The 21,822-nt window shown below is 43.8% G+C and overlaps 1 protein-coding gene across 1 annotated transcript; it reads right to left on the bottom strand.

The window, feature by feature from the left end:
- Positions 1-112: 112 nt before the first annotated feature.
- On the bottom strand, positions 113-20,684 carry DACT2 (dishevelled binding antagonist of beta catenin 2). The gene is made up of 5 exons (XM_051615049.1): positions 20,454-20,684; positions 13,194-13,964; positions 7,170-7,302; positions 5,527-5,814; positions 113-2,720 (listed from the first exon to the last, which is right to left on the bottom strand). The coding sequence occupies exons 1-5, from the start codon at positions 20,682-20,684 to the stop codon at positions 922-924; spliced, it is 3,222 nt and encodes a 1,073-aa protein (XP_051471009.1). The 3' UTR covers positions 113-921.
- Between the last annotated feature and the right edge of the window lie 1,138 nt (positions 20,685-21,822).

The raw sequence follows: 21,822 nt of genomic DNA, 5'->3' as shown, positions 1-21,822 counted from the left end.
AGCGATCACAAAAACACAAGTCTGTTTCACAGAAGAAAACTCCTCTGCATTCCAGACACAATGTTAGAGCTCAGAATATTTTTCTTTAGATATCAAAGTCAGACAAGCACAATTTTCAGAAGTACATTAAATAGTATTTATTGAGTTTGCAGTTTCAGGAGCAAAACTATAATCTCAGTCCCAGCTATTCACACACTGTGGCACCCAGCCCTTATGTTCTTTCACTCATTCAACAAATGAACAACAACATGGAACATCACAAAATGGGGTTTGAAATAAAAATACTCTCAGTTTTGAAAACAAGAAACAAACTAAAGTCTTGCTCTCATTCACAAATATGTCTGCCTTCTTGATTAAACATAGTACGTCTTTAAGGAAGAACATTCTTGTCCTCCTGATGTTTGGGAGAAGGTATGGGATGGCTGATCTGAAAGAAAGAACTATGGAGAACACTGAGAGCTTTTCTATACGAACACAGTGACAACTGGATGGTTAACGCAGACTTCAGACTGCAAATAATTCCTCACAGGAGGGAGGGATCGTACCAAATACCCAGTTGGGAATCCTTTGTGTCTGGGACTGATTCTGTGGGTGCTTATGGCCAACAAACCATCAAGAGCCTGTGTGTAAAATCTTACTGCAGAGGTTGTTTCCATTTTCACCATGATGACCCTTCTGCATAGTAAAAAAAAGTCATCACACAATATACACAGATCCATATTTACAGAGTAAATGGCAAAAGAGAAAATTTGATACAGTGATATTTATGTCCAGGCATTAACAAACAAGATCCCTTGTCTTGATTCAGGGGTTATTCACAGTTCGTTTAAGCAAGTCCTTTTCTCTGCACATGGGTTCTCTTGGTTTGCAAAAGAGAGCCAGCAGGATGTCTTGCTGTAAGAAACAGAAGCTTGCTCTCTCTTAAACCATGGTCATGACCTTCAGAGAGGCAGGCTGGAATCTCCGTATCTTCTTCTTTAGTGCCTTTGAAGCTTTGATGCGACAGATTTTGGGCACTGGGGGAAGAGGCTTGGAAGAGGCCTGGACAGCCCCTGATTGTCTGAGGGAACCTTCAGGCCAAATCAGCTCACTTTCATCCCCCTCCTCATAGTCAAGGGCAAGGCTGCTGCTGTTACTGCTGCCACCTGAGTCACTTTCACTGGACTCACTGTCCCCGAAACGGTTAGTGGTGAAATCGCTGACCTCCCCTTCGCTGGTCTCTGCGATGGTGGAGTGAAAGAGTGAAGTGCACTCTGCAGAGTACTCGGAGTGTTCTGACTCACTTTTGGCATAAGCTCCGTGGCGCTGACTCTTGGAGCGAGCCCTCATACTGATAGTGCGCAGGACACCAGCTCTCCTCGATGGCTGCCTTGGCGCTCCCAGGCCAAAGCTACTGGAGAGGTTGGCCAGCTGGGCCTTGGCAGAGATCTCCACTGCAGACTGCCACTTGCGTTGCTTCTTCTTGTTGGCTGTGTCTATGCAAGCTGCTTTGAGGGAATACAGTGCATTGGCAGAGGCTCTGTAGAGCTCTGGCCTGGATGGCACAGTGGGAAGCCCGACCTGCACAGGGAGCAGGCTAGATTCTGAGCATGACCTGCCAGTCACGTCACCAGAATACGAAGGGGTCCTCACGAGGCTCTTTGCTCCATGTGGTCTTTGGGGCTGATTCCACTCATCAGACAGCCTGCCAGCCCCATGGGACCCTCTCACCTTCTCCATGTAAAAGGCTTGCTTCCCAGGCCGTAGTACCTTTTCACTGTTCCTCCTCTTTATCTTCACTGCCTTTGTTTTGGAGCTGGCAAACTTGACCCGGACTTGGTGGGATTCTGCAGGGACGAACTGAGCATGAACAAACTCACTCCGTACTATTCGCTCATGACCCTCAGCATTAGCCAATTTGGCATTGCCACACCTTTTGAGAGGCAGCTTTCTGGGTGGAACAGCTTTAGCGTTCCAGGTGCCCGGGCTGGAGTCCTCCTGGCACAGCTGTGAGCAGGATGAACTGCACTCCACGCTGCTCTCCAACGCTTCTGCCAAAGGAGAGCCCCTTGTTGCTGACTTGGCAGGGTAACAACTATTCACAGCTGATGGCTCCGTGTCAGGCTGAGGGGATGGCTCTTCTTCATTCACACAGCGCATGGTCTCCTGCTGTTTGGCACAGTCCTCCTCTAGCACCTCTCTCTGCAGCTTCCCTTCAGCTTTGTTACTTTCCAGCGCACTTGCTTGTTTTTCCAGCTGGCTACTGCTGCTGTTAATTTTCACTCCACCGGCGCTGGGGGTTATAATGAGTCTCTGGTGCATTATGGCTGGCTGGCTCTTTGTTGAAACCCACTCACTGGCATCAGACCGATTGTTCCCTTTGCATCTCGTCAGCTGCAGTAATTTATTGATGTAACCCCCTGGCTTGGCCTCAGTGGTTGGCCTAGTCCTAATCAAGCTGGGACCTGACCCACAAGGTATGGGTTTGCTGGGAGGAGCCTGGAGGTCTGCTTCTGGGGATGTCCCAACCAGGGAGAAAAGAGGACTTTGTAAAGCCACCGCGTGAAGGGGGCTTGGGTAAGGATACACATCAATGCCATTCTTGGAGACCAAGTCGTTCTGGAACTTGGGGTCCACGCTGAGCATGTGCATGTCTCTGGCATGGAACAAAGGCAACATGGATTTGGCATCTGGCTCTTTCTGAAATTTAGTGTCTGCTGGAATTAGTCTTTCCAAGTCACCTACACAGTGGATGAAAGTAAATAACCTAATTAAATCACAGACAATTACAGTGAAACTGGCTTCTGCTTGAAGTGCTATTTCAGAGGGATGTGCTAGCTTTTACTAAAATCAGTAGCATGAATGAAGAAAATAGTTTCAGCCCTACAAGATCACCTAATTACTTCAAGGGTTTTATTCACTTGAGCACAACTGAGACTAGTATGCCTTTTAGTGTCAATAATAAAAGTCTTTGCAGGAAATTTAAACTGTGCTATCTGGATGGAAGTAAATCTGTGCATATATAAAAATATTCTAGAATGTCACTAACAGAAACCCAACTAAACAAAACTAAGGGATTATTTTTACTTCCTAGCAGACATAAAAACTGAATCCAATAAACAGAAACCCTGAAGCTGAATGTCATGTAAAATTTTCCAATACAACAGATAAAGGTTTTGAACCCTTTCCCCCTAGGACAGGATAAAGACTTCCCCTCTGGATATATGACTGTAACTCAGAAATTTCTGAAATTTCCAGCATGCAGGGTCAATAGTATTTTTTTAAGTGGTTAAATTTGAATTCCCGTTTTTCCTCTAACCCTTTTATAACATGTCTTGGAAAAATTTATAGTGCTCAACAAGCTACTTTAAAAGGACTCAAGCAGACACTGGGTTATAGTGTTCCTTTTGAATGCTGGAAGCTGTAGTTTATTCTTTTGCATTTTGCTTTAGTAAGGCATTAGCAAACAGTAGCACTAAATGCACAGAGGAGCCATTAAGACTCATGTGTCCCAGAGGCCAGAGTGACTGGATTCTATTTTTCCTTAGCCCCAAGTCCAATGAAACTTCCTACTAGATCTCTCATTAAATTTGCAAACAATATTACCAGTCTGGTGCCTGTCTCAAGTAAGTAACTTCTTAGAGTATTTAATTTCAGAAAGAAATATTCAGAGGTTTTATTAAGTCAGGAAATCAGGAATGCCATTATTCATTCTGTGTGTTTTTTTAAAGTGAAACTTTAAGATGTAGAAGAATGGACCTTTACCTTGACAGAGAAAAAAAATCTAAGGGTAACTAACTACTCAGGCAGGTAGGAGGCTCAGTCCCTGAAGATGGCACTTATGGCATCTGTCTTTTATATATTTATTATAATTTATTACACTGTCAAAGTTGCTGTAAATTAAAATGGACTGATTCACCTTCCTCTCAGGAGCATCTCCTGTGTGCTGAGAGGGGGTGCTGTGTTCTTGTGTGAAGAGTATTTCATCCAGACAAGTAATCCAATAGAGTGCTTTTCTGAAGTAACTTCTTGCCTCACTTCCTGTAGTATGGTCAACCATGCGAGAACTGCTTTTTCAAGACTACACCCACTCTTAACCCACTACTTAAGTTTCTCCCCCAGAAGAAAAAGAGAGGTTGTAGGCAGGAAGAAGGGATGTGGTGGTGGAAAAAGGAAAGACAGCTGAAGGAGGTGTGTAGCTTCACTCCTGCACCCCTACTTAACATCAGCTCTCTCTTTTTCTGCTAGTCTGTCTCCATATCCAAAAAGCCCCTGGGGTCTCAGGAAAATGTTGCAAGGCAGGAAAGTTTCTGCTGGAACAAGAAGTCTGTAATCTGAACATGGAAGCCATGGATCATTAAACTCAGCTCCATACCCAGCTGCTGAAAAGCCTTGAGAAGTCTTTGCTTTTATGTCATAATTTACCACCATTGCTTCAGGTGTGTCTGCACAGATAGATGCAGAACAGACAGTCTGTGCTTCTGGTCCAAGCTAGCCAGAGATGAGCTAGCTCAGGTCAAAAAGCTGTGAGAATTATTCCAGAGCGACACAGTATTTGAAATTATGTTTCCTATAGCTTCCCTGTTTCTATAATGGAACTGTCACACATCTGGCTGGGTCACCATATGAACTGCACTAACCGCAGGTTGGTCTGATGCCATGGAAGGACTCAAAACAAAAATCACAGAACTCACGTTGGAAAAGATCTGTAAGATCATCCAGTCCAACCTTTAACCTAACTCTACTAACCTAGCTCTACCAGCCCACTGCTAAACCATGCCGCTAAGCACTGTATCTATACTATTTTTAAACACATTCAGGGGTGGTGATTCAGAAGTGATATGATGTCACTTCACAGACAGGTAAACAAAAGATTAGGAATATTAATGGACTTGTCCTTAAAGGCATGATGCAAATTCATGGCTGATCTGCTATTAGGCTCATGACTAGTTCCTAGACAGCCAAGTAAACTTTGGAGTCTGTTATCCTTAACTGTGAATAATAAATTATGAAAAATAGCATTGTTTGAGTCCACATTCATTTGAATAAATAGGGCAGGGTATATATAAGCATTATCATACTCATTTTGCAACACATGGAGAAAACAGGCGCTAGGTCTGGAGATGTCCCCTTCTCCTTAGATTTCCATAAAATCGTTCTCAGTAAAATGCATCACCTCTGATTTTGAATTCACTTTATAGTTTTCATAATTCCCTGCACCTTCACATAAGGTATTTCAAATACTGCAATTCCTCAAGATTTCAAAAGAAGGTAAAATAAACAGGGTATCTCAATATCCATTACAGTTTTATCTCATGCACTTAAATATTCTTCCATTTCTAAATGCATGTGTCCTCGTATTTGTTATTGTTTAAAAGTACCCGAGTATGGAGAGTAAACAGTGTAGCTCCGTGGTTTTGATTAATTCTCACTTTGTGTATTGAAAATGAGTGCTATGTATCGATTACATATTCGTATATTAGGTCCTAAAAGTAATAACCAGGATTCTGCCCTTCTCCTGAATGAAGATCCAGTTCTTCAGCTTACCTGTGGACACTGGCCTTGGTCGGGACCTGGCAGGAGTCCCAGAAATGTCTGTGCTAGCTGTAATCCAACATCCATCGCTGCCATAGGTTTCTTGCTGTTGGAAGCTGGTGGTGTGCACAGTAGTTTCATCTGCAGACTTGGGTCGGTAATCAAACACACTGAGCCTTGCTTTATGGTGTTGAGAGCCGGGCAAGAGACTGGTGTGGGAGGAGGAGATGGACTCACTGTACACAGAGGTACAAGAATTGGAGAGTGAGCAAGAACCACCGTCGCTCAGGTCATAGAAGCCTGCAGAGTTAAAATAAATAGGAGGATATTTCTTATTTACAGTAACTAAACATGCACTGTGGAAGAAAAATGCAGAGAATAAGATAGATCTTCATCTGCTCTGTGCCACAGGCCTAAATTTACGATCATTTATTTGGGTAACTTTAGCAGAGGCATACTCTAATTCAACCACCCTTTATTGGGCTTCTGCCTATTTACTTGGGCTCCAAGCCAGCTTGGCACGCATGTGCATGCTTAGCTCTGGGGTGAAGTGCAGCACCATCACACCCAGTTCTTCACTGGAGAACATCTTTGGGGACTATTATGCAACCGGTGTAAAACAGAGCTGGCTTATGCTGTTGTGACTTGTGCTAGGTGCATACGAGCACAGTTTGGACGGGAAAGTAGAGTAAAACTAGCCTGTGATCAGAACTGCCAAGTCTAAGATAGCTGGAATGTCTAAGGGCAGAGAAAAGAAGCTATCTTGCTTATCCAGGTCTTGTGATCACTGCCAATTGATTATGGAAGTATTAAAGAAGGCTCTGTATACATAAATTCAAGATAGGAATTTTTATTATTCCTCTCTATATAAAGCCAACAGAAAATAAAACTGTTTCCTTTTGAACTCTGTGTGTGGATAAGCACACAACTCCTGAATTTAAACACTCAACAGAAACTTGCACTTTTTATACCCATTATAAGAATCAGGCTGCAAATCCGTATGCTGTAAATAAGAAAATTCTTTCCTTGTCTCACTGAAGACTTCAGGATTTTCAAAATTCAATTTAAAAAAAGAACTATTCCCACTGTTCCAGACTAGGTAACAGAAACGAGTTTTAACAGACATCCTAGCAATTCAAGTCTGCAGTACAGCATGCTCTGTGAATCAGATCAGAAACCTGAAACTCAATCTTTCTGCATCCATTAGAGCTTCAGTCAACAAACTGTTGCCACGGTTTTTCTCAGTGTCTTTAAATACAGCTATTTCATTTTTCTAGAAAAGATCAAACATTCATTTGGCAGAACACTGACATGGACATTGGTTTCTTTCACTTCTAGCAAGTATCCTAGCCACTTTGCCAATGCACTCAATATTCTGCCTCCTGCTCCTCCCATTTGTGCCTAAAATTTCCATTTTCAAATAAGTAAATAAATAAAAACAAAAAAATATCGTTTGAGTGAATAAGCATACTCCAACTGCATCAACTCTGCAAGAAAATTCCCACCAGCTCTGCAAGTGTGCTCTGTGCAAGACAACTACCTCAGGCATGGGACACTGTTTCTGACCAAACGATGCTGAGCATTGCTTAGCAGTTGACACCCTTCAGTTCTCCTAGCACTACACCCCTGGGAATAAATGACCAAGTGCACATTACCTGAGCTGGGCCGGCTGTCACTGTCCAAGTATTCACTGGAGGTTTTACTGACGTCCAACTTCAGCTCACTTATTCGCTGGTCTAGCTGGTCCAGGTGGCTTTTCAAGCCGACATCCTGTCTCCTCAAACGAGACTAATTCACAAGTTGAGGGAAGAAGGGGGAAATGAAGAATAATCAGAGTTAGAATCCTAGCAGTAATGCTTGAATTCAGGCCATCTCTGTCAGACAGATTCTGCTCTCACAAAGATTTTTCCTTAGCTAGGGAGTGTTGCAATTGGTTTTCTGTAATGAGACCAAAACATAATGGACAAGTACAAAACATTCTCTTTCTCAGTATAGATTGTCTTCTGCCCAGCTGAACATGTTCTCAAAACCTTTCATGCTGAACATACTCTGGGTTTTTTGTTATACCTACGTCAAGAACTGTATCTCTAAAGAGGACGGCATTAACTAACACATTAATATATGCACTGCATTTTGCCATTTGCTATCTCTAGCAAAGGTTGAGATAAACATTACGTATTGTCTTCATAAACTCTAAGATGCTGCCTGATGAAAGGAAACCACGGTATGTAAAGGTATCTTACTGCCACACAAAGTAAAGGCAGCACACTCATTGCTCTAAAAGCCTTGGCTTTGATGACATTGCTCTAAAAGCCTTCAACAATAAAGACATGTCTATAGTTGAAAGGGCACACTGCACGAATTGTGACATCTATTTTGCTGAAAGTTTTACTTGCATGTCTCGTGGCTAGATATTTCCACACATTTTATGCAACATGAAGGAGGCAGTGAAATACTGCTGTGAAAATGACTGTATTTAAACTAAGTGGTTTCTCAAGCTTGCAAATAATGGGTCAGAAGTCAACAAGTCCCTTGTCTACTGCAGTCACTGACCACTGATCTGAGGTAACAGCTCCTGCAGTTGCTGGGCCAGTATTTATGCGGTCAGCTTGGCAAGGCAGATGGCCAGGCATTAGGTACCAGTCAAAGAATCACAGGTGGCTGCTGTCACAGAACTCCCACATGGCACTTGGCAAACTATGTAGGCCCAGTCACTTTTTAGTCAGCTTCTAATTATATCACATTTCACCATCCCTCCAACAGTACTTTACAGAAAGGTGGTCTCTTGAAGCTGGTAGTAAAGTTGTGCTCACAGCCTTTCAGGGGCCAGGTTTTCACTCAGTAATGGCGAGAAAAACATGACTAAGATTCTTCTTTACGTGTACCTTTCAGATGTAAAAGTAAAAGTAGCAGTTCTAGCAGCATTTCCAACCCCAAATACAAATAAAATATAATCTGGGTTCCTTGTTCTAACTAAAGTATATGCAAAACTAAATGACCTGCAGAAAACAAAAATCACTATTTACACATTTTTGGCTCCACTTTCCTCATGTTCAGCTTTTAATACTGGCATTTTTTGGTTTCTCTACAGCTATATATACTAGAAGCAAGGAAAGTAAAGAACCTAAACTAATCTGTAAATTATTAGAAAGTGGGATTCAAGGAAAAGAGAAACAAAGACAGCTATCCTAAGTCTCACAAGACAACTGCTATGGCTGGTGGATGCTGCTGAGAAGAATAAAAAGGTATTTCCAGCATGCTTTTATGGAGAACTGAAGGAACATGTAAGACACAAGAAATAAAGCCCCTTTTTTTTTTAGTGTCACACATTTAGAAAGGTTTAAGCTCAAGAGGTTCATTACTGATTCCTAGGAAAACTGGTGGTGATTTTCCTTCTTCCTGTTTCATGTAAACAAAAAGAAAGGGAAGAACTGGAAAATAAAGATTTTCTACCCTATCTGAATGATGAATGTACAACCTCCTCCCTCAGTACTTATTTCCTTTATGGTGAAAAAGCAAAAACATGCCATACCTCCTTCAAACCCACCTACTAAGGAAATCACAAAGTTTTGTTTTTATGGCTGGAATTAATTGCTTAATGATTAATGTCTTGCTAGCCAATCCCTCAGTCTGTGGTTTCTGATTAATGACAGAGAGGCCACAAGGCTCTCAGGTATTTGAAGATTATTTATTATACCTCCAGGTTCTGTCTGCACTTTCACAGCATTTTAACCAGCACACATGATTTACATCATTGTTTTTAACCCTTTTATGGTGTCTCACACCATTTGGTTTTCATGTTGCCGGCAGACTTCGTAGCTTTGATCTTTCAGTTATTTCCTTCTGCACTCCCAAGACAAGAAGCATTCCCCAAACCATTTGGATAAGGATGACTTTGCTGGTGTGTTTGCGTGAGGTTGTTATTGTTCTAATAACCACGCTAAGCAGCACACAGAACAATAAACACTAAACACACTCTTCCTCAACTCACAACATTTTACATGAGACAAAACCTTGCAGGTGAAAGCATCTGTTTGCTTTGGGCAATGCAGCTGTGAAGACTTCTGTAGGCTACACAATGCAGGACCAGACTTCCCAAATCGACTTGTACTATTGATGGCCTTAAGTTTTTGGGAGTCAAATGTGGGATATCATCATACCACTCATTTTTCAGAAGGAAGAACATTCCCTGAAGAGGAGATTCCATTAAGTCAACACAAACTGGCACCCCAAATCAAGGCCCCAGAAACTACTGGTCATACTTGACTATTCATCTCTTTAGTTAAAGGGGAGGTTGACATTTATTGGTTGTAGATTAGCACCTGATTATATTATAAATTTAACTGTATTTTAGAATGAACAAAAGACAGCATTAATCTTAATGTAGTTTTGCACATCTAAAATCCATTAACTCCCGTGTCGTTTTGTAAATGATGGTGCAAAACAGCCAGTTTCAGAAGAAAATTAATCTCATCTATTCCAGACCTTTATTCTAGATTGAGGTAAATTACTTCTGGAAGTGCTTCTTTCTCTCAGTTGACAAAATTTCTAAGTTAGTTTAAAAAAAAAAAATAAAACAAAATGAAAACTCTGGCTCAAAGATGTTTTATTTTATTTTAAACTATCAGAAGGGAAAAAAAAAAAAAATCTGTGCAAAAATACAGGGTACTGAGTAGTTTTTTTTTTTTCTCTATTTAGTATATTGTGTCCTTTCTCACATTTTTTATAACATCAAAAGCCATCTGAAATCTTGCAAAACAAAATCGATCAATTTTTATATATATGTTCTCTGAGGAAACAGTTTAGACAATACTGGATGCTACAGACTTAAGATACCCATCTCCTTTGACAGTAAAATTGTATTTATTTCTATTAGCTGAATTTGCATATCTTCTTTTTCCTCAATGTCACCAAGATACAGTTTGGCCACAAGACTAGTTTAGCACCTTTTGGGCTCACTGACAGTAGATGGTATCACTTAGCTCTGCTGCTCTTCTCCTAGAGAGAGCTGATCCTGCCTGCACTGTAGCAACTTGCTGCTGCCAGAAGAGCCCCTGGCCACCAAAACCAGCCACTTGTGCTGGGGCAGAGAAGGACATGACTGCTAGAGGCAGAAGAAAGCCTGCAGCCTTGCGGCCTATGGCAGACTGCTGGAACAGCCAGATGCTGCTGATCGCCAGTACCTGTTGCTGGGGCAGTGATTGCGATGTTGGACTGGCATCCAGAATCTGGCTCTGCCCCACCCATTCCCACTAGTGGCACTCGACTCCTTATACTGCTTCTGCTCTTGTTTCTCATCTTACCATTGTAGGCAAAGCCTGGCTTGCCTCTTTTATCTGCCTTGTTTCCATTGTTGAGATGCCTTGAACCAGCTCCAGCTGATACAGCTTCCCCATTTTATGTTGCAAGGACCAAACTTTTTGTGAATTAAACCATGACCACATTAAAGCCCAGGGCTACAGCCCTACTTGAAACTTGGACCAAGATACACAGCAAGGCAAAGCTACATTTACATTGTTAATGAGTTTCTCAATCTGAAAGCTTATAGAGCAGCAATCAAATACTCTTTTGTCCATAGGCCAAGAACAACAAGGATGAAGACGTAACACTCCCTGAGCAATGCTGTGCTTTGCATTTTCTGTTGATTTCAGTTTTACCTTACTTTACTGTCATCCTGAAAAGAATTTTCAAGGGGTTTGAGTGCAATGCACTGCTCATGAGTCACTGAGAAACAGTTTTCAGCCTGTGGTCACCAAGTTCCTAGGATCTCTGGACTACTAACAGGATTGTAAAAAGCCTGTTTTCAACTGGGTTTTCTTTGCTATTGCACCTCTACTCAAATACATGTCTGCAAATTGCACGGAACAACCCAATAAAGGTATGAGGCATGCCAGCCTGAAAAGCTTCCAGCAGCCACACGTCAAATTGGAAGAGCTTTGGTATCACTAATACAAGCATTTGCACAACTGCATTTTTGATTAAGAACCTGCACCTGGATTTATGTACTTCTAAGTCATCCCTCTCAAGCTTTGTGAATATTTCCCTCCCAGGCACCCTGAGAAGCCACGTTTTCCATAATTGCACTGGCACCTACTGGTGAAATGCATCCCTCTCCGTCAGTGTGCCGAGCTACTCTCATCTTCCTGACTCCTGTATTTCTAACGGCAGCAATTAAAGGCCACTTTTTTCTTCCATCTTAATGCCTAGTTTCTCCCAGGCCCTTGGAAAGCCTTGTAAGGCTCCAATAAAGTCCTGAAAAGATAATACTGTATTTTCATACTTTTTAAAAAAAATATATAAACAAATTATTAAAGTACAACAGCTGACATGAAAAAAGAACAGTCACTATGGTCAGAGGTCATTGCATGTTTCTGTTAACCCAGTGGCCCCAGCCAGGCAGTAAGTGCCTTCAATTATTTAGTTTAGTTAAAAACCCACAAAGAGAGAAATAAAAGTAGAGCCATTTGTTAAAATTACCAATGACAGGTAATCAAGTGGTTGGCAGTCCACTTTGTCCTGCAATTTTCACTTTAATCAAGATATGCCTGCTGCTGTGTTTTCACATGTGGTGGCTAGGTTTCCCTGAAGGTTAAAGCCAATTTTAGTCCAAGATGCTGCCTGATAAAGCTGCCTATGGTGAGCAAACAGCCATGCTGTTTTCACACCTGATTGATAACTGATGGCAAAGCCTTGCACCAGTACAGGGAGGGAATTAAGTCTGAGTTTACTGAAGTGTGTAATTGCCCATACTAGAGATTAAAGCCCTTTACCCTTTGATTGTTGTCTCACCTATGAAACTCATTTCAGTCGCAATTCCGATTTTTTTTTTCTTTTCTTTTCTTTTTTAATTTCTGAAAAAAAAACCCTGGTGCCAGCGGCTGGTGTAACACTGCAAATACCAGGCCTGGCATTCAGTTATTCTTCTCTTTTGATCACGCAATCTGTGGCAAGAACAACGTGCTCCTGGCCCACCAAGCCTTTCCTGGCGGCCTGACTCCCCCCGGCACGCGGGCGCACACAAGTGGGCGCACACAGGTGCACACACACGGGTGCACACACACAGGTGTACGCACACACGCCCACACCAAACCTTTGAGCGCTTACTCTATTTATGCATTTTTCGCTCCGTGTATCTCTTGATCTCCTATTCAAGCGGCTACCGCAATTAAGACCTAAGCGCTCACAAGCGTGATAACGTGTTACTGAAGTTAATCATCTCCTACTCCTCGGCTCCGATGAATGAGCAAGGCCGGTAACAAGTTCTCGGCGCTCCTCCAAGCACCGAGCCCTCTACAAACTGCGCATTTCGGGTCGATGAACGCGCGCCCAGGTGAGCCCCGCCGGAGGAGGAGAAGCGACCCGTTCTCACGGCTGCGGCCGGGACAGGCGCGGCGGCCGCAGGCAGCCCCGGCCCCCGCCCCCCGGGTCCGGCCACTCGCACCTGCCCGCGGGGGGACCGGCCGGCGAGGCGGGAGGAGCGGGATGCGGGAGACCACCGCAGCCACGGCGCCCTGCCTGCCCGCGGCCCCCGAACGGGAGCCGGGTGTCAGGCAGCCCGGCGCGGCCAAGCCCGGCGGCGCTCCCCCCGCCGGCCCCGCCTCAGGACCGCGCCCCCACAGGACGCCCGGAGGCGGAAAAGGGGCCCCGGGGCCAGCGGGACGCCCCGTCCCGTCCCTTACCAGCTGCTCCTTCAGGGCGGTGAGAGTGGCCTCCAGCCGGTGCTCCTTGCTGTGGGCGGACAGGGGTTGCTCTCCTCCGCCCGCCGCCGGCCGCTGCGGCATGGCCAGGGCGGCCCGCACCAGCTCCCGCTGCTTCTCCCGCAGCACCTGGAGCTCCTGGAGGCCGGCCAGGGCCGCCTGCAGCCTCTCGCCCACCCGGCTGCGATCCCAGCCGCCCGCCCGCGGGGCGCCCAGCAGCATCGTCAGCGCAGGGCCGCGACACCGGCCATGGCAGCGGGGCGGCGGGGAGGCGGCGGGGCTGCTCCCGCCCCGGGCCGTGCCTGCGGCGAGGACCGCCCGCCCCGCTCCTCGGCTGGCACCGGAGCGAGTGAAGCGGGGCTGCGGCGGCCCCTGCGGTTTTGGAGAAGAGGTGGAGACGAGAGAGGGAGGGAGGGAGGGAAGGAAGGGAAGAGGGCTGCGGCTCCGGGCAGCGCCGGGGCCACCTCTCGGGCTGGATACGCGCGGAGAGGAGCCAGTGCCCGTGCGCTTCCCCCGCCCCGCGCGGAGGCGGCTCCTGCCCCTGCCCTGGGGGCAGACCTCGCCTGGTCCCCCGCCCCGGCGACGAGGGAGGACTGGACGGGGCGCCCGCCCACCTTCCCTCGGAGGGCACAGCGGCAGAGGGAGCCAGCACGGAGCGCCGGGGCGAGGGTGCCCGTCCCAGCCGGGAGAGAGCTCTGGGGATGCCTCCGCAGGAGACAGGATCGGAGCCCGTCGTCGTCCTGCGGCCACATGCTAATGAAAGTCATGTGAGGATATGGTGCGGTGAGCGCTCGCAGGTATAATATTTCCCTCACAAAAATGTGGCGCTTCCCCTCTTTGCTGGTGTTTCCTGTCAGGCACTGGCACTCCTCATCTACTCTCCAGAAACCAACCTAAGTGGGATCTAATCGCAGAAGTTTACTTTCTTGACTGTCACTTTGACCTTTTGTTTTGTGAGGTCAAGGTCTGGCTTAGCCCCCTCAAAAGTAATTTGAAAGGCTCAGAATTCACTTTAAATGCAACCTGAAAACAGAGTTGATCAGGGAAATCCAAGACTACAGTGTTGTTGCTACCAAGAAATGCCGGTGTTTAAAGCTCCCCAGAAGCTGCCGCTTCTTTGGAGGTAGTTGGTTGGCAGGCAGCAAAGCCAGTATGTGTAGTCTGCCGTGATGCAGAGAGGTAAAAGAAGCCCTGATACCAAAAGTCTGATCAACACAGTAGAGACCACATGAGACTAATTTTCTGCTGCCTACACTAAAATAGGAAGTATTTGGATCCCAGAGATACTGAAATCACTGTGTGCCACACTCAGGAGGCTGAAATAATTTCAGGAAGGTTGTATGATTCTCCATGGCACAGTGAGCACACACAGCCTATCTGTCCATGCTTACCTTCTGTTCACCCTGTGGTGTAGCTTTTAAAGCTAGCCTACTTTAATTTGAATGCCACTTGACTTTGTGCTGGGATTTGAGAGTTAGGTGAATGGGAACTAGTTGCTTTGTCATCTCTTCTTCAAGTAGCCTTCTTCAACACCATGTGTGGGTGGCTGTTTCTGCCACTGAGGCTGTAGCCACCCCAGCTTTCCGTGTAGCAGTCCCTACCTGTGAGAATATCAGAAGTGCTAGAATAAAGTCAAATCCAGCTTCTGCTAGGAAGGGAAGAGTATTCATGTGCTTGTTCACCGAGTCCCTTGCAACACATTATTTGATAGTCCCAACAGGACCAAGCCTTGCTTTTGCTGTGTCACTTCCAATAGTTTTCACCCAGCTTGAAGATCTGAGAACAATATTTACCTTGAAAAGTTAAACTGTGACTAATCCAGAGGAGTCCTGTTCTGACAAGTGTCTCCGGCCACAGATAGAACTGCAGGAACAGGAATGACTGATGGTCACAGCACTGCAGTGCGTAGTTAAAGTGTGTATGAAGCATGATGTATATGACATAATCTAAGACACCTTTTGGGTTTTTCTTTCTCTTTAGTGAATATGCCTCTGCTCTTTCTCCGTCCCCATTCATCTCACTGAACTTGCTTGTGCAGAACAATGCCTCAGTGCCAGGATGACAACTCTTTGTCTACAAGGTGGAAACTAAAACTGAGTCAAAACCCAAGATGCTCTTGAAGGTGCTGATGAAAGACAGCATTAAATGCTTTCACCTCTGGGATGGAAGGTGGCAAACAACCATCAGCATGTGGTGCGTGGCATTGTCAGCAATCGTGCAAAATGCCATAGCATGTATGAGAGCTCAACTATTTTTGCGAATCACTTGGCACTTCTTAAAACAGACGTACAGTGCAGTTCCTTATGTTATTCAAACCATGTTCTAACACGACCATGTACAAGTCACTGACACAAATACTAGTTAGTATATACTTCCTAGGAGAATTAGATAATATAAGGTCATATAGCTTGTTTTCTTTTCCTCCTTCCTTTACAAGGAACTGTTATCCCTTGCTCTTTGTTCTTTCTCTTCTTTCATCTTTTTATCTTTTCATACATGAAATCCCAAATGGGCTATATCACAGCAGTATCTTTATTCTAATCAGCTTCCTGATTATCCCTTCTGTTGCACTGATTGCTTTCTTCCCCAGAACCGTTGTGATGTTGCTTAATCTTTTCAGATAACTCAACAAATAGCTTGTGTTATCTGATTTCTGGAAGAGACAGTAAAAGGTATGAATCGCCCCCAAATTTAAAACTATGAGATTATAGGGGGGAGTATTAGCAGTGAAGGTGGAAGTGTCATAGTAGGGAGTTATAAAACTTCTGCTATTCTTATTGACTGATGAAGAAGAATGTTCTATATTAATGCTCTATAAAGCTTCACTAGACTTTAAGAGAGACTTAAAAAAGGGAGTAGTCTATAGGTAGCACCTCATTTTTCTGCCCAGCTTTAGTACACTGAATCCAAATGCTGAAATGTAGCTTGTACTTTTCAGGAGCCAAAAGGCTTGACTTATGTTACTTTAATTCCATTAATTTCAAAGATGTTATTTTTGATCTATGCAAGAGCTGAAGTAAAATTTCTGTTTTCCACATGTGGATCCTGGGATAAAGTAGATTTTTTTGAAGCATTTTTTTGTAGTGAAGGAATGATATGCTTGCAAAATCAGACACTGAAATAATAAAATAATTAATCTACATAGCATTATTTTAGGTCCTGATTTGTTTGATGTAGTTGCAGTATTGTTCCACATGTCTGCTACTCACTAAGTGTATAGAACAAGAGACAGGTGATCAGTGTGCAACTGCTCAACATCCTTTGTTCTTGTGCTCCAGCCCATGCCTTATTTACTGCAGATCATTTAAGCTGTGCACCGCTGGTAGGATTTCCTTTTGCTTTTTTAAAAAACAATACATATCATTCTAGCTTTTAAGTGCCTTGCAGTATGAAGGAATGTCTTTACAGCATCACAAAAGGTATAAAGCTAGTTTCATTTTCTAGGAGGCAACCTTAGGCACTGAGTTTCAATTCAAAGAAGTTCACTCATTCTAGGTGCCTGTTGGAGATGCCTTTGGCTTGATTTTTCAGTGTACTTTGTATTATACAGTTTATATATATATATATATATATATATGTTTAATTGTTTCAAGCAGAGTTCCTTTTGGCTTCAGTTGCAGTTCTGAGCACTCAACACTTGGTTACTTCAATATGGGGCTTTTTAATTTGACTCCCTAGAAAAATGGGGAACACAATTAGCGCTCTTCATATGGAGCCAGCTTGGGTGTGCCTGCACCTGTGGTAGAGACATGCCCTCAGAGCCTCATAAACTACCAGAAAGGAGGCAGGTGTTATTTACCCTGCTTGACAGATGGAGATGTACAAAGGGGTTAACCCTTTTATACAGGATCGAACAGGAAATCTGAGGTAGGACTTGAAAGTCAATTAAAATCATTCATGTAACCACAGAAATTACTTTACTCACAGTTTTGTGGATGCATATTAGCCAGTTTGTGTGGGACTAATGTTAAGGGTAGGACAATTTGTATTGACCTCCAGATGTGTTTAAAAGAAAAGTAGCTGAATGTTTGCTTTGGATGAAGTCCAGTGTACACAGAATGCTTAGGTGTACCAGACAACTTTCAAGAGCTAAATTGCAGTTTACTTCCTGTGTTTGCTTATGTTTTATTGTGAAAAATAATTCAGAGTGTTTTTTAGTAATATCACCTTGTGGAGAGATGTAAAGGCTCTCTGCATAGGCTTCAGCCTGTGTGTGGTTTCATTGTGTCTTTAGCCTGTATTGACATTGGCATGTGCAGCAATATTTGAGTAAGAATCTGTTTGCTTAGGGCTACCTCTTGATGTGACAGAAATTCAGTGCATGCACTAGCATCCTCACTTTGCCACCCAGCCTCTCTGTCCTCTGTGTTGTCTTGTTGTTCCTGGGAGCTTCACAAGCCTCTTGCCATCAGACCTGCTGAGGCTCTTATACAGAGACACTGCTTAAGGGAATCTCTGAGTTGTTGACATCTGGCACATGTTTATAAGGTTAGTTTGAGGATGTGAAGCAGTCACATGTGGATTGAGCCAAGCCTGACACGAGCCATTATCATACTCAAGATAAAGCAAAGTGAAGTTCTTTTGCCTGTCACTCTAGTTCGTAGTATGCCCAAGAAAGCATGTGCTGAGCATATCCTTTCATGTAAAAGAACTGAGATGCTGCTTAGCAGTACAGGGTTCTGCTGGAACATGGGCTGAAGCTTCCTGCTATTAAAAAAAAAAAAAAGTTCAACCATTGAGAATATCCTGAAAATGGACTAAACCCTTATGTTGCCCACACTGGGTAGTCTTAGTTCTGCACCAGCATGGTTTTCCAGAGAATGCATAGTGCTGTGTGTCCCTCTGTAAGATGACTGTAAGGAAATTGCCATCATCCAGGCATTTTGTCTAATTAGCAGAGCAGCTGTCTTTGAAATCATTCTTCTTAAGGGCTGGTGTCTCAAGGATTACTTTACTTAATTAGAAAGCAACAAATCACTGGTGGGAACGTCTCTTTCTAGAGTTTAGATAACTTGATTTGAATGGAAAAAAATGACTTTTTGAACTATAGCTTACATGGTAATGGATAGGGAGACGGAAGTGAGAGTGCAGCTGACAGATACAACTTCTGCTGCAAAACTAGATTTAAGTTAATGAAGGTCTTTAGAAAGAGGAATCTTCTAAAAACATGAGTAAAATCCTGCCTTCAGCTACTAGGGATTAGGAGATGTCCATCTGTTTTTGTGATTATTTCTGTTTATTTTTCACAGGGTTGCAGATTGATTCCCCTGTGACACGCCAAACACAATGGTGGGAGTTGCACAGAGGAGAGGAGGCTTTTCTGAGGACTGTTACAAGCTTAACATGAAACTTCTCCTTCTTGTCTCTTTCCAGTTTATACCTTCCAACTGGACTCTTTGCAGCTAAAAGCCCATCTTTTGGACCACATGAAAATGTGTACATAACCATAAAAATGTGGATAGAAAGCCAAACTTGAGGAATGGGGGAGGGGGCACATGAGCAACTGTTACATGGAGGGGGACTCAAGAAACAGAATATGCAGGAAAATGGGGAAGTGGTGGGGACCGGAAATCTAGCGAGGCAGAAAGAGTGGCACACGGTAGTCAGGATGAGTCTGGGAACAGAAGCCTGAGACTTAAGACAGAAGAGATGAGGACATGAATATTCAGAAAGAACGGGAGATGTGGGAACCTAATAGAGAATGGAAAAAAAAAGTGATTCAGTTTGGTGTGGCTATAATGGCTTCTGGCCAAGGGTCTTGAAAGCATTGCCATCCTAAAGAACAGGGAAGAAGTTGAAGTACAAAGAAATTTTTTGAACTGCAAGAGGTCTGTGTTTACCACAGATCATAACCAGAGGTGCCTGGGGGCCACATGTGGCCAGTACAGTTGGCCTGGGGCCAGGGTTCAGAGAGTCACTGCACCTCCACGTGTTCATGGACGCAAAGTTGGTGTAGGACTCTTTGGAAATAAAGGAAGCTTGTGATTCGACTTCTCTAAGAACGAGATTCCAAATGTGGGTGCTGTGTTCCTCTGCCATGGGATGGGCAGACCTAGAAGGAGGAGCTGGGCCAGAAGGCTGTCCCACACTGATAGGAGTAGGGCAGCTTTACAGCTTGTATTTTGTTCGCAGCAGAACCTCAATTTCTTCCTAGACTCCTGATTTCTGTTGGCTCTACAGCAATGTTTTTCTGCCCTCATTGTAATTTGTAATGCTTAGCAAGTTCACATTGCCTGGAGATTTCATTATGATATTATTTAAAACCCTCTTCCTGATTGTCAATGTTAAACATGAATTTCAGCAACATTGCAGTACAGTTCCAGAAGCTCCTCCCACTTTGGGCCTTACTCTTCATTATTGTTTTCCCTTTACTTCATTACCCTTTAACAACTTTTCAATGTAGGTGATCAAATTTGCATATCCAAGCTGCCACCTTTTCAGTTTGCATGCCAGATTACTCCATATAATTTGTAATTCCTCATTCTAGGGTCTGCTCTCATTATTACCTACACAGTTTGTTTACTTAAGGGCTTTTCTGCTAATATCAGAAATATTTTTGGATTGCACAGCTGTCTTTTAAAAGTATTTGGAGTCATAGTCTCTGGTGTTTTATTGATTTAATAATTTATCATTTTTATTTTCCTCTAGTCCAAGGGATCCAAATTTTTTTTTCCCACTTGTCCAGCATTAATAAATGAATCCATCAAAGCCTTTAAAGCTATACCAATCATAGAATCATAGAATATGCAGAGTTGGAAGGGACCCATCAGGATCATCAAGTCCAACTCCTGTCTCTGTGTAGGGCACCCCTAGAATCACATCATGTGCCTGAGACCATCATCCAAATGCTTCTTGAACTTAAGCAGGCTTGGTGCTGTGACCACTCTCCTGGGGAGCTTGTTCCAGTGCTTGACCACCCTCTGGGTGAATAACCCTTTCCTGTTATCCAACCTAAACTTCCCCTGATCCAGCTTCCTGCCATTTCCCTGAGTCCTGTCACTGGTCACAGGATTGAAGAGATCGGTATCTTCCCCGTCTCTTCCCTTTGTGAGGAAGCCATAGACTGCAGTGAGGTCACCCCTCAGCCCCCTCTTCTCCAAGTTGAATAGTCCAAGTCATCTCAGTCGCTCCTCATAAGTCATCCCTTCCAGACCCTTCACCATCCTCCTGGCTCTCCTTTGGACACTTTCCAATAGCTTGATGTCCTTTTAATATAATTTTGCCCAAAATTGCATGCAGTACTCGAGGTGAGGCCACGCCAGTGCAGGGTGGGACAATCACCTCCCTTGACTGGCTGGCAACGCTGTGCTTGATGCACCTCAGGACACGTTTGGCTCTCCTGGCTGCCAGGGCACACTGCTGGCTCATATTCATTTTGCCGTCAACCAGGACCCTCAAGTCCCTCTCCACTGTGCTGGTCTCCAGCCACTCGTTCCCTAGTCTGTACTTACAATCGGAGAATCCTTGCTCCATTGTTTAAAATTCATGTCATGCACTTCACATGAGATTCTTAGCTAGCATTTGCATGTGGATTTGGTTTTTTCACCCTTCTTTGTGTGTGCATGTGCATGTAACTCTCTGTGATCTTTGTATTTTCAAAGTTCCACACTTGTCTGAAAAAGCAAAGCAAAACCTGGTGTGTGCAGTCTGCGCCTGCTTATTTTAAAAAGGAATGTATTCCCAACAGGAGAAGCTACATGCCAGTATACAGTCCAGAGTATAAAGTATTCCTCCTGCCCTACTGCAGGAATCCACTGATTACCTCTAAGGTCTTACAAAGGAAGGGCACTACCTCTGTTTCTGCACAGGTGTAGCTTAAAGTTTACTTAGTTGAAAACAACCTCAAATAGTTTTTCCAATGAGAATAAAACACAATGCCAGAAAGAAGAGGAGAAGAAAGGGTATTGACAAGTTTAGTTAAGAATGGCAGACGTTTTCAGGACTTAGAAAGCACCAAGGCAGGACGTGTAAACGCTCACCTAACTCTAAATAGGTAAGTGCTCCCACTGAAGTCAAAAGCATGACTCTGTGCTGAAAGTTAGGCACATGCTGTAATATCTTGCTAAACTGAAGCCTGATGATGCACTAATTTTAATCTTGCCAGATACTCCTGCAAATTCTGGCTCAGAGGATTTAGAACAAAAACCATCTTTTGTTAAAAATAGTTAGCTTAAGAATATCCAGGAGGAGCATAGAAAGAAAGGAATTCCTCTTAGAGCTTCATAGCATGCTGATTTAGCTAGTGTTGATGTTTATTTGCATTGGAGATTTGTGCAGGTAGCGGGGGTTAGACTGCAATGCGGAGGATGGCATGGTAATGTACTTTTATTGACTAACAGGCTTTGAACGCATTCAGATAATGCACCCTTGGCTTGCTGGATGCTCCTTTTGGATTATTTTACTAAAAAGCAGAAAAAGCAAGCCACAGCCTGCTGATTTGTGAGGACTGTGATTTTATTGGGCATGCTTTAAAATGCATTCTGTTTTCTAGGGAAGGTAAAATGGGGCAGATCCAGTTTACTTCACTGATGTGATGGTGTGTAAGAGTCACACTGAGCACTGTGGTGGCTGGGAAATGCTTTCACTTAAATGACTTCTTTTAGAAAGTGTA

This window comes from Apus apus, chromosome 3 (genome assembly GCF_020740795.1).
Source record: "Apus apus isolate bApuApu2 chromosome 3, bApuApu2.pri.cur, whole genome shotgun sequence".
In the NCBI taxonomy this organism is placed as follows: Eukaryota; Metazoa; Chordata; class Aves; order Apodiformes; family Apodidae; genus Apus; species Apus apus.
Note: the sequence above shows the minus strand (reverse complement) of the source record. Positions and strands in the feature narration are given on the sequence as shown.